Source organism: Colletes latitarsis, chromosome 3 (genome assembly GCF_051014445.1).
Source record: "Colletes latitarsis isolate SP2378_abdomen chromosome 3, iyColLati1, whole genome shotgun sequence".
Lineage (NCBI taxonomy): Eukaryota > Metazoa > Arthropoda > Insecta > Hymenoptera > Colletidae > Colletes > Colletes latitarsis.
In genome coordinates this window covers 41,906,022-41,918,289 of record NC_135136.1, presented here as the reverse complement: position 1 = coordinate 41,918,289, position 12,268 = coordinate 41,906,022, and the positions used below count along the sequence as shown (strand labels likewise).

Here is a 12,268-nt window from a genome sequence, read left to right as displayed (position 1 = left end):
GCATATTGCAACGAACCCAGGGAACGTCTGCTTCGTTTATTCGACCGGAAGACGGTATTTGCGATTCGTGACTACGTCGATACCGTCGATAGTTGCGTCCCCCAGTGTCGCGATAACGATATCGTGAAATTATCGGTGCAATTTAAGTATCCTGTCAGCACGAAGGTTTTCGCGTTCGAGCAATCGAATACTTTCGTTAACCTTCGTAGCATCTACGGTAACTCGAGTCGATCCTTTATCCAGCGACCGGAGGCCCTTAACCCGAGCAAACGCCAATGAAACGCTTTAAATTCGATCGATAACAAGCATCGTGTATCCCCCATCGGTGGGGACGACAAAAATTTCCCACAGCTTGTACGCGAGACGTATGGATCGCGTTGCACACGGAGGAGTATAAAAAAAAAATATATATATGTATGTATGTATGTATATATAAGAAAAAAATCACCGCGTAAGCATTGCCACCTCCAGCGAATCGTCCGACGACCGACACTGTCGCCGCGGCGACGCTGTCGGTGGTATACACGGTGTGACGACATAGGTAATGTTTTCATTCAATCTAAAGCTTCAATGATAGCTTCCGCCCATTCATAAAAAGCTTCGTGTTGCGAACGAGTCGTTGGCCACGATATCGCTAGATGGCATACCGTGCACGGAACTCGACCGGCCCTCGTCACACTCTCTCGCCTCCTCCTTTGCTCTTTCTGTCTCTACTTTTTCTCTTCCCGTTCCCTTGCCCGACTGTCGCCATTCATGGCTTCCTTCCCACCTTCTCTCTTCCTGCTTTCCCTCCCTCCCCTGACGTTTCGTCCTACTGCCTCTTGCTACGTACCCTTTTCACCTCCGTGCGCCCCTCTCCCTCGTCCGTAGTCTCCCAGTCTCCCCCACTCCGCGGCCAGCTCGCTAGTCACCCAATCACCGCCTCGCTCCCCTCCCTTCGTCGCCCCTACTCGCCAGCTTGACTCGCTCACGGTGAGCTCGTTGTCAGTCGTTCGCCACCAGTCGTCGCGTTTCTCTCGGTTTTTTACGATTCGCCTGCGCCGAGCAAGGTCTCATTCATCGTCGCCTCGTGTCGTCGAACGCTTCCGTCAGCTCGTTCCTGTCGTCGAGAGTTCGAGGGGAAGCTCGGGAACCATAGAAACGACTCCGAAACGTTCCTCTTGCTCGGGAAGTACCGTTCTTCATGGAATCGAAGTACATCTGGCGGAAGTACGATCGCGAGATGCGTGTAACGGGTTCGAACGAGAGCTCCGTCGAATCTGTCGGTATTTGTTGGTGCGCGTGACGTGTGCCGTCAGATTCACGGCGTCGCAAACCCGGTCCCCGGAAATATTAGCGGACGGGAAATGAGAACGGAACGAAGCGACCGATGAGAGGGCGACGAGCAGCTGCCGTCCGGTGGAATTCGAGGACATTCATAGATCCGTTCAGTCGTTTGAACGGAATCGCCGTTCCGGAGCTGTCGCGTTGGTGCGCGTGCGTGCTGTGAGAACACCGGACACGCCTCCGAAGAATCCCGTCGGCCCCGGCGTGGGCGAGCCCACGTTCTTTTCTGGATTTTCGCTAGTCCCATGAATTTTCAGTAAGTTTCTCCGACATCGCTTTCTCGACCCCTATAGATACTCTTTAAATGTTTCGACAATCCGACCACAGACGGACAGAATCCTCATTTGGACGAACGGTTCGCAACCTTTGTACATTTAGGCTTACAGCGCGCGAACGAATGACGTTTAAGTTCTTTCAAATAGCGATCGAAATTGTGAAATTCCGGGGACGATATTTATTCCACTGTACAATATGCACATAATATTTTGTAGAGTTATGAAATGCAGTTTATAAACATAATGGAAACATGCCTCGCATTTGATTACAATTTTGTTATCATTTCTTACACATATGTAACATCTATCCCGTTATCGAGATTCCTCAATTACTGTTTTTCTTCTGCACGTGCTTCCAGCGGCGTTCACAACATGTTCGAGCAATATTGAATTTCAATTTTCGAAATCAGTAGCACGTCTTCCTGCACTTTGTGTGCACAATCGATTACCAAATATTTGGATTTCCGGCAGAAATCTTTTAGTAGAATTATTTGATATCGCGAAAATTAATAATTTGTAGCTCTGGTTACGGTGAAAAACGTGCAGGATCTCGAGTTTTCGAGACGCGATATTATTTAAACAGCAGCGCTAGATAACTTTATTGAACGGAAACGTGCGCGCAGCGAGGAAGCACGTCCGGTCTTATCGCGCACGTTTCCGTCGCGAATTAAAACGTATCTGTACCGGAACGTCGTTTAAAAATTACTTTTTTTTTCCACGGAGATGACAGTTAAATGGACCTTATTCGGAACATCCTGTCAAAAATGGCGGCGGCCTTTCAATTGAAATTCTATTCAAATTATCCAAGCTCGATAGACAAACTTGCAAACACAGTAGAACCAAAGGAATTTTCCCAAGGCGCGCGACGAGTTTTCGAAAAATATTTTATCGCTCAGATTTTCGTACACAACGAACATTTTAATCATTGTTATTCCGCGCGCAACGAGACAACGAGGATCGCGAAACGTGACTCTACGCTAAATACTCGACGTATCGCTGTCATCGTCGGAACAATCATCGTGTCGCGATTACGCGATTGGCAATGTTCCCCGAAACCCTTCCTCGATCCATATTACCTACGAACTGATTCATAATTCGATTCGTGATTCTTACTAGGAAGGCACGCTTATTCAGTGACCAGGCTACGCGTTCGCGCGATTATCTCTCGTCTAGCGTGACAAAACGAATTCTTCGCGCGAGGAACTTCCTTTCACCTCCGTTTCGTTTTTAATAAAAATTTGCCTCGTCTGGCTGGCTCTTGCCAGAGAGAAAACTCTGTGCAAACTTTTATTTTACCACAATTACCATTTTTATTCAACGAAGCATCGAACGAATGTTAAGTAATTAACGGACCTTGTCTAGGAGGAAGTGACCTTCCCTGAATAGTTACGATTCTGTTTGCCTGAGTGATCGTCGCTGACTTTTAATTGGCGCGTAAAACGTTCGACAATGAACGGGCTCGTATAGTTGTAGAAACTGTGGGTTTCTCGAAACCCATTAGCGGGGCGGATCTCTATCGTTCGGAACAACGGCGTAGCAACGAAATATCTTGTCTTGGGTGCAGATAGATCGGGAGCAAAAGAGGCTACACTCGGTGGTCGTACACCGGCTGCACAAGCTCACAAAACGTTCGCTCTTATCTGCTCTCTCGGCCGTATAGAGCGACTAAAAGCTCTGACCTATGGCAGTCGGTCGGCGATAGCCCGCGCACATTCCTCTCCGAGTGCACTCTCTGAATGGGCCGCCTGTTTCTTCGCGAACACGCCCGTGCAGTTGACAAGCGTGTGTGTCCGTCGGTGCGGTTTACACGCGTATCTGCGTGGGTTCACACGTGTTCGGGGCGCGTGAGTCGCGCGTACAGAGACCACACAATCCCCCCCCTCGATGGGCAAAATTCTTATCCAGATAAACATTTTCAATAGCTTAATTGTTGGAGGTGTCCCAGAACCCGAATATGTCATGAATCGCTTGTACGAAAGTCCAAAACTTAGATCATAGATGAACAAATCTAGGGTACTGGAAGTAAACATTGTAATGAGATCATGTTACTGGGAACTGAGGTTGACTAAGCATTAAAGGAGTTACGATTTAAGAAGCGTAAGCGAGCAGTCATTAAGTGTCTGATTTCTCTGCAATTCCTATTTTAGTACTGTATTTAACAACATATGCATTACATTGAATAAAATTAGTACAAATGATACCATGGTGACAGCAGGTAAAACGATCAATCTAGCGAAATAATTCCCATTCCTGGCGCTAGGTAGCGCCATTACTTTCTGTCTGCCGACACCATAGATACCTACTTTTCAAAATCTGTATGTTTGTGATTTCTCTATCACTGCTATAGTTTTTGTCCAATACAAGTGGGATGCTTTAGACTTGAGGGGGTTGGGGGTACTCATTTGTCTCGTAAGAAACTTTGTCTCTTTGTTTTGGTCGTTTTGAGCCCACGTTTGGAAGCGACAAAAGCCCCAGGCGTCGCGAGTCAGCGTAGTTTCGTTCTCTAAAGGGGGAAGATTGAATAGCGGAGCACAGGAAGTTAATGTATTCCGTGTTTCGTAAGCGTCGGGGCGCCGGCATCGTCGCACGATCCTGGTACCTACACGGCGGATGCGTGTAGGACGCTCGCGATCGGTCTTGTGCGAACAAACGTCGTTTCTTCCAGTTCTGTAAGCACCTCGAGAAAAGAGGAGTGGGTCGAGATGGTGTTGAACGGATTACGAGGCGGATTTAATGTCATCGTGGGTCCGTACATTCGTTGCTGGCCAATTATTCCTGCCATCCTCGACGAATACGCGTTTTAACGCTCTCGTTCGCGGCTCCGGAATCGCGCATCGCCGCACGGAAAGCCTTTGGACAGTTACTGCATTTCTCGTTAAGCCTGAGAAGACTTATGCAACTATCGGAAAATTTAGAGGAATATTCATGCGTCAGACGAGGGGCTTCTTATTGTTATTAGAAATGGAAATATTACGCAACGATCCCGTTCTTCTTTGGAATACATTATTGCCTGCAAGCTTTCCGCGTAACTGGCGTAGCTGTTCATTATTAGAAGAGCCTTTTTGTCATTTGTAGGTCCTAACAAAATGTTCCAATCACTGCGGGAAAGTGTCTGGAATTACTCCAACCGCTCGCAGACCAAGCAAAGGCGGTGCCAGAAGGTGCTCCAATTTTCAGTTCTAGTTTGAAGCGTTGGCCTCTAAAAACAAGCATGGGAGGCACGTAGACTCTAGATGCACTCGTGCAGCAAATATATATGTTGTTTTTGCAACGGCGAAACTCCGAACTAGGTGTTTGTTTTTTAACGCAATAGACGTTTCTAGGTTCTGGACAGCGACGAGAGCAATCTTATCTAGCTACGTTAAAACTGTCTTTGATTCTGAATTTATTTTCGTCAAATATCCGTGTCGATGCATTCGTATCCCCACACAGAATGACGTTACAGAAAAGAACAGTATTAATTTTAGGTGGTAGGTCTAAAAATCCAAGTATCGTTTTGCTCGAGACAACCGAATTTTCCAATCTCCTCTTCAAGGTTTGTTTTGACACGCCATACGTTCGACAAACAGCGTTACTCCCCATATTAGCATTCCTGTTTGCCACAATGGCCTGGTCCATGTCTTCCTCCGATCACCGATTCTATTTCTCGCCTTTGTTTGCCATCTAAGAATGGAATCTCGGAGGAAACTATACGATACTTAAAACGATGCACCCTTTGATTGAGCTTTGTTCCAGCCGTGACAAGGATAAGTAGCCAATTTTAAAAAGAGGTCTAATTTGTCTAAGGAAGTGGCTCGACGCAGATCTCAGCCATTCGTCATGGTTGACGGTTTACTAGTTTGAAAAGAATAGAATGTACATTCGGTGGGTACAGCCCTGACGCGGCACGGATGCGTGGAGGACACGATTGGTCTCGGCCGAACAAAACGGTCGGTTCTTCCAGAACTGTGGGCGCCTCGAGTGGGCCGGTGACCACTGAATCAAGAAACCTGGTGCACGGGCCGCGAGCGCGCCCACTCGCGCAGTCCTCGCCCACGTTCGGAGACCAAACCTACCTCGAAGCCACGTAGGTAGTGAACCGCGTACACGGCATCCTTCGCAGCTGTCGAGGTGTGATCCGAATATATCGCTTTCGACTATTGCCCATTCAGATCGCCGCTCCTTCTCTCCTCTCCGGACGATTTATCGCCGCTACTTGTTCGCGTCTTCTAATTTCTCATTTCCTGACGATCTCTCTTGAACATCCTGATCCTCTTGATTTGTGATTCCCTGAGTAGCCGGCGCGTAGTCTCGACCATCGCGTGCCTCCAAACGTCGGATTCTGAGAGGATAATTGGACTTGATAACTTAAGAAAGACTAGATTGCTCGAATCCTGACGTAAGATGGATCTGGGAGTCTTTATTTTTTTGTAAACGGAAGTTAGCTTACGAATCAATTGTCCAATTTAGAGAGCTAACACCGTCACTGTCCATGACCCGTATGTTGGGCTTAGCGCCACATTTTTGGATACGCCGCTAAGAGACCGGACAGTAAACGCGCTAAGTATCGTTAATCTCGAAAGGAAAGATTGCTAAAAGTTTGCGTATCGTTTCAGGTGGGGATGAAGCGCGTGTCGCGAGGGCGAGAGGAAGCGGACGCGGAGCATTACCGAGCATCATCCTCGCTAATGGAACGCCCTTGTCGAGAGTGCCACCACCTCGCGCGGGCTGGGCAGTGCGTATCAACGAGGCGACACTTACAACCCCAACTCAGTCAATTAATCGTCATCAGCAGCAGCAGCAGCAGCATCATACATCGTGTCCAGGTACACCGAGAGCCGTCGAACAATGGGCTAGCGAGCGGGCATCGTCGTCGTCGGCTTTGTCGGTTTGTGGTTCCGCGTCACCATCCTCGTCAGAAGCAGCAACAGCAAGGAGAACGGGAACAGGATCAAGCAGGGTCCTCTCATCGTCGAGTCGAGTCGGTGGAGGAAGAGGAGCAGTGGGAGCAGTGGGAGCAGAGGTCACCGGTGTCCGTTTCGCGGATCATTGGCAGGAGGAGGAAGAGCTGGAGGCGAAGGAGAAGGAGGAGCACCGGAAGCGTCGCGTGGACGCAGCGGCGCGTTACCAAGCCGAGCATCTTGGACTGAGATCCGGTCGGCCGATGTCGCAGAACAATGCGATACCGCCGCTCTCGCGGCCACCCTCCTCGCAGACCAGCGGAATAAACGGAACGGAAAACGGGCTCGACGGTGCCGCGACCGACGCCGACGACGGGGACGCACAATCGACGATTCACCAGGTCGTTCAGCCGAGCAGAGTGCACGATCACAATCGGCCGTTTCCGCCACCGCGGTTGCCAACCGTGCACGTAGCATCGCCGACGCCGACGCCGACACCGACGCCGGTGAACGCCGCGACCTCGCTGGCGACCAGCGTCGTCACCACCGCCTCCTCGACCACCCCGTCGAACCCTAGGATCCCAGTGACCACCGCGCCGCTCAGTCCGTTGTCCAGCACCTTCCGAAGCAGACCGCGGAACGTCGAGACGTCCGGCGATGCGTCGCCCAGAGGGGTTGTACCGGGCGACACGCCGCCCAGGAGTCCCATCGGCGAAGTTAGTCTCACCGTCCCGCGACCGGACGGCGAGAGGACCATCAACGAGTACGTCGAGGGTCCGTTCAAGCATTGTTGCCTGAACCAGGACCGTCGACTCGACCACGAGAAGCGTTCCGCCACCACAGACTGTCCGAAGCTCGACAGGCGACAGCAGCGTCGGAAGGGTCCGTCGGACGCCTCGGTGGCCGCCACTCATCATCGATTGCACGCGGCCAGGGCCCACCAGGCGTTTCGAAGCGGATTGAACCCGACGGGGACGCACGTGGCCGCGTCCACAGCCGCGAACGTCACGGCGACGAACGCTGTCACCAAACAACCGGTATCCTTCACCAAGGAGCCAGCCAACAACCTCGCCTCCAGAACCTACGATCCGGCCGGTTTGTCGATAATGTGCAATTTCTGCGGCAGATGCCGATGCGAGTCCTGCCGCGAGCCGCCGCCGTTGCCCAGCAAGTGGCTGTGCGACAACAAGTGCTTCTGTTCCGCGGACACTATCCTGGACTATGCGTCCTGCCTCTGTTGCGTGAAGGGACTGTTCTATCACTGCGCCGACGGCAGCGGCGGGAGCGGGATCGACGGCGAGGCAGCCGGAAGCTGCGCGGACGAGCCGTGCTCCTGCACGGGGAACAAGATGGCCTCCAGGTGGGCCTGTCTGGCCGCCCTCACCCTGGTGATGCCGTGCTTGCTCTGTTACTGGCCGTTCAAGGGCTGCGTGGCCATTTGCGAGGCATGCTACGCGCGACACGCCGCCCAGGGCTGCAGGTGCAACCCGGGCACTCTTGGGAGTCAGGCCTCGGGCAGGCATCATCCGATCACCAACGACATCGGGGACTCGAGGGACCCGGAGAAGAGGTTACTCGACCCGGTTACACCCGAGCTCTAAAGCGGCGCGTACGGGAATTCCTCGCTTTACGGTAGCCGATCCGGTGACCACCTGTCGGACGGTCGTTCGAACAAACGTTAAACAGCGTTGGGGATGACTTAATTTCTTGGATCCCGTACTGAAATTCTGTCTTTAAGCGAGGAATTACGCGTTCGAGGTTTAACGCGTTGACTGCCACAGCGTATTCGCCCGAAAATCCTTCCCACGCTACGGAAAACGAAAGAACGTCTTGTTTTATTTTCTCTGACTTCGCGGTGCCTTATTCTCGAAAGAATCCAACGCAACTACAATCTATCAGAAATAATTGACACGGTAAAATACGAGTGTCAACATATCCGGGCAACCTGTGGCAATCGACGGGCAAATCAGCCGCGAACCGGAAATGGACAAGATTTTATTGGAATATCGAACGACGGATACGATTATTCGATGGAAATAAATTTCGTTCCGTGATCGATAAAATTTTACTTTCTCTGATCAATCGATCGGAAGTCGTTGATCCTTTTAATCGTCGTTCGAAATATGTTATTCGAATGAAAGATTTTGTCCATTTTTTTGCCGCGAACCTCCTCTGCTCGTACGAGCCATCTGACGGACGATCGGAACGGTGGAGTGTCGTGTGGCGCTGGTGTCGAGAGACGAACGATCGTCGACGGGGGCCGATATCCGCCGATTCGAGACGAGTTGTGTACGCGATCGCGCGGAGGGACACATTTGGGAACAAAGTGAATCGCATCAAGTACAAGCAGTTGCATTTAAGTCGAGAAACGATGATACGTGCGTTGGAAGTTTCGACGAGTTTGTACGTCTGACGTCGCGAGTGTTTTATTATTTATTATTTCTCTTCCATGCGCACGCGCTCGCGCGCGAGCCAGAGAATGAAAGAAAGCACGCGAGAGAGAGAAAGAGAAAAAAGAGAGAATGTCGAACGAGTGGGAAAATGGCGGAATGGAGAAACGAAAGCGTGGTGGCGAGATTGGAGAGAAAAAGGACAAGGGAGGATGATGGGGTTAGCGAAAGAGAAGAGCGCGGGAACGTTGGAACAAGATGGCGGAGAAAGGGCGAGAAAGACGATGATAAGGTACGCGAGCGTGCGTATTACGCAGAGACATACCACTTACGTATAGATAGGTCTGTACACGATAAAATATATAAATAGTGCGCGCACACACGGAGAACGAGTGGACGAACGTGCGAGAGAGAAAGAGGGTAAATAGAAGAAACGCTAAAGTATATTAAACGCATGCACGTGTGTATGTATGTACGTGTGTACGTATGTACAGACACACGTGCAGTTTGTATAAATGCGTGTATGTGGAAGTACAGAATATTCGCGTTATTATTGCCCGTCGTTTTTCTCGCGAATGAATCGCGTTCGAAAGGGGTAAAAGTTTTACTAATTTCTTCTTTGCCCACTGGAATTTAATGGTAATTTAGTTTCATAATATCTCTATTATACTAGTAACGTAAACGTAACTTAACCTCGCCGATTACAGTACGTTTCGAATCATAAAGACACATTAATGCTACTTTAAAATGTCCAGTGCAACAATGTTCAAGGTTATGTGAGATTGGAAAAGATGCTCGTATTTTGTTTATTTGAGTATTTTATACAAGCACGTACAGTGGACCAATAAAATTTGTTCGTTTTCGAGGAAACTGTTCCAAGTCATTTTTTTCTGATTAATCGCGTGGCCTTGAACGCTATTGTATTAGGTATCTTTGGTTTTGTCTGCATAATACAATATGCAATGGTGTTTCTCAACCTGAGGTCCATGGACCCCTGAACATAAATGCTTCCCATCGTATCTTAATCTTTCAAAAGTACAGGTTAAAATGTTTCTTGTTGTTAATAATAACAACATTACAAATGAACTGCTGAAATTGTTTGCATTGTTTTGTACTTATAACATATTTATTCTGCTTTCGCTAAAAATACTAAATGAAAGCCAAGAATGTAGTAATTAATCTACTATTATACAGTATTAATTAAAATCACAGGATGCGAATCTGTTAATTTCTTACCATATTTATTTTGATACATTGCTTAGGAAACTTATAAACAGTTTAATCCTGTATAATCCAAACTATACTTAGTTTCTTAAAAACATTACGTAATAGTAGAATGGGATATAAATTGTAACAAATGCAAGGTTCCATCCTAGTCTGAGTAATTGTAAAGAGATTATTCGTGGACCACACTATTGCTTTAAAATTATAATTTGTACATATTGATAATCATAATAGATAGTGGATATGGATCTTTATAATATATAAAGTATATAGAGGGTTGAATTGAAGAATATGAACTTATAATGCAGGTAGAAAATAATAATATTATTTTATTCTAGGGAGTCTTGGACCAAATGTTTCCTGAGAAACACCGATAGAAACAAAACAGTACATTAAGGAAAGAAGTTACAGTCGCATTTGTGATTCGAAATTTATTCCACGTTTTGTAAATTGTTTAAAAGTTTCCCTACGAAGAATAGTAAAACTTTTCCCCCTTTCATTTTTTCTTGGTACCGTTCGACGACAGCTGAATTTTCCCAACTTTCTTCCCGTGTAAAATTGAGATGGGAAAGTAATAGTATTTTTGCGTAACTCCCAGTTAACCGAGGCAAGTTTTACTGGATTCCCCGCAGATTATTCGCTTATTTACCCCGAGTATTAAACAATTGGACGTACAAACAACGAAGAAATTACGTTATCGAACGACAAAATAAAACTCACGCGATGGAGGGTTAATTTAGCCCCTCCAAGCAGCCCCTAGTAATTTATTACCCCCAGATATCCCTCGGGGAGGTTTCTAGCGACCGAGTCCCGAAGGTATTTCGGTTTCTAGAAAAGTATCGCCGGATCAGTGATAACGCGAACACCCTGTATACGCATAGATATAGATATGTATATTGTATATTACATTTGTATAAAGAGCAAACTTTTCTACGGTTAATTTATTCGTGGCTGCGTCGCCGAGTAAAATAGAATATTCTACGTGTAGAGGGGGCGAGAATGTTTGATCAGCGGGCGGTGAAAGAATTTTCAGGGACCGTTCCAGGTTGCCTTTACACATACACTCAACGCACACACACACAGAGACACACGCGCGCGTATAGGCATACGATAGAAAAACGCGCGCGAGAATGGAGAAACGGGGCGAGAAAAATTGAACGAGAGACAGAGAGAATGGAAAAAGGAAGTTAGGGAGCGAAACGGAGGGGAGGAGATAGAAAAAGAGGAGGATGCTCTCTGAAAAGAAGCATTGTCCGCGTTTCCGAGCGTTTTCCTCCAGGTTCTCTCGATGTACACGGTACATACACCCGCTTTTATACTCGTTAACAACTGGTGGGGCACGTATCGAGCGTGGCTGTACGACACACGGAGATATCGAGATAACGCACGCGTGTTCGGCTGCGTGAGAGCGGCGAGCGTCTGTAATAAGAATGAACAGGGGGGGGAGGGAGCGGGATTTGCGTGTTCGTGTGGGTGTTTGTGTGTGATATGGGTGTACGTGCACGGGGCACGCCGAGAAATGCGGGCAGATGGAAAAAGGACAATTTCGCGGGGGCGTAGGGAAACGGATATCGGGGCATACGCGTGAAATCTGGTCGTGGAAGACGTACCGTGTGCTCGTAAATTGAATAAGGTGCAAAGACGGGGAGCTACCAGCTACTCGGCCTAAAGCCATGTTCCCACGCGATACTTGAACCCTTTTAGTACCAAAAAATCGAGTAATCGGCTCCAGAACGTTTGTCATCAGCTTTAATTTACGGATAAATGTTATATTTATTTTCACGAAAGTACGTCACCCTTGGAAAGCAAATTGTAAGGTACTGAAAGGGTTAATGCAGATTTGTTGATACCGAAGGTAATAGAATGTTCTGTGTATGTTGTTGTTTTGGACTACGATGGGGAGGGGGGGGGAGGCCCCTTCTGGATAATTTCGACATAGCATAGCGATTTTTAATACGTTGACTGCCACGCTGGTTTTCCATGTCTAGAGACGTCCTCGACATTTGTTCAAATTGTAGTGTTGAAAATAGAAATATTTGACAATTCAATGGTGTACCTGTTATTTTGTAACATTCCTAACACAAGTATTCGGGTTCCCTGAGTGTTAACGGTTCTTAAATGCGCGTGCAACTTTGAAATGGTAGTTACCAGTAACTATCATGGCAGTCAACGC

The 12,268-nt window shown here is 48.0% G+C and overlaps 1 protein-coding gene across 1 annotated transcript in view; it reads left to right on the top strand.

The window, feature by feature from the left end:
- Sty (sprouty signaling antagonist) overlaps positions 1-12,143 on the top strand; it is a 38,174-nt gene extending 26,031 nt beyond the window's left edge. The window contains exon 5 of the mRNA XM_076762805.1: positions 6,197-12,143. Coding sequence (XP_076618920.1) covers positions 6,197-8,082 — 1,886 coding nt within the window. The 3' untranslated portion in view covers positions 8,083-12,143. The remainder of the gene's footprint in view (positions 1-6,196) is intronic.
- The last annotated feature ends 125 nt before the right edge of the window (positions 12,144-12,268 follow it).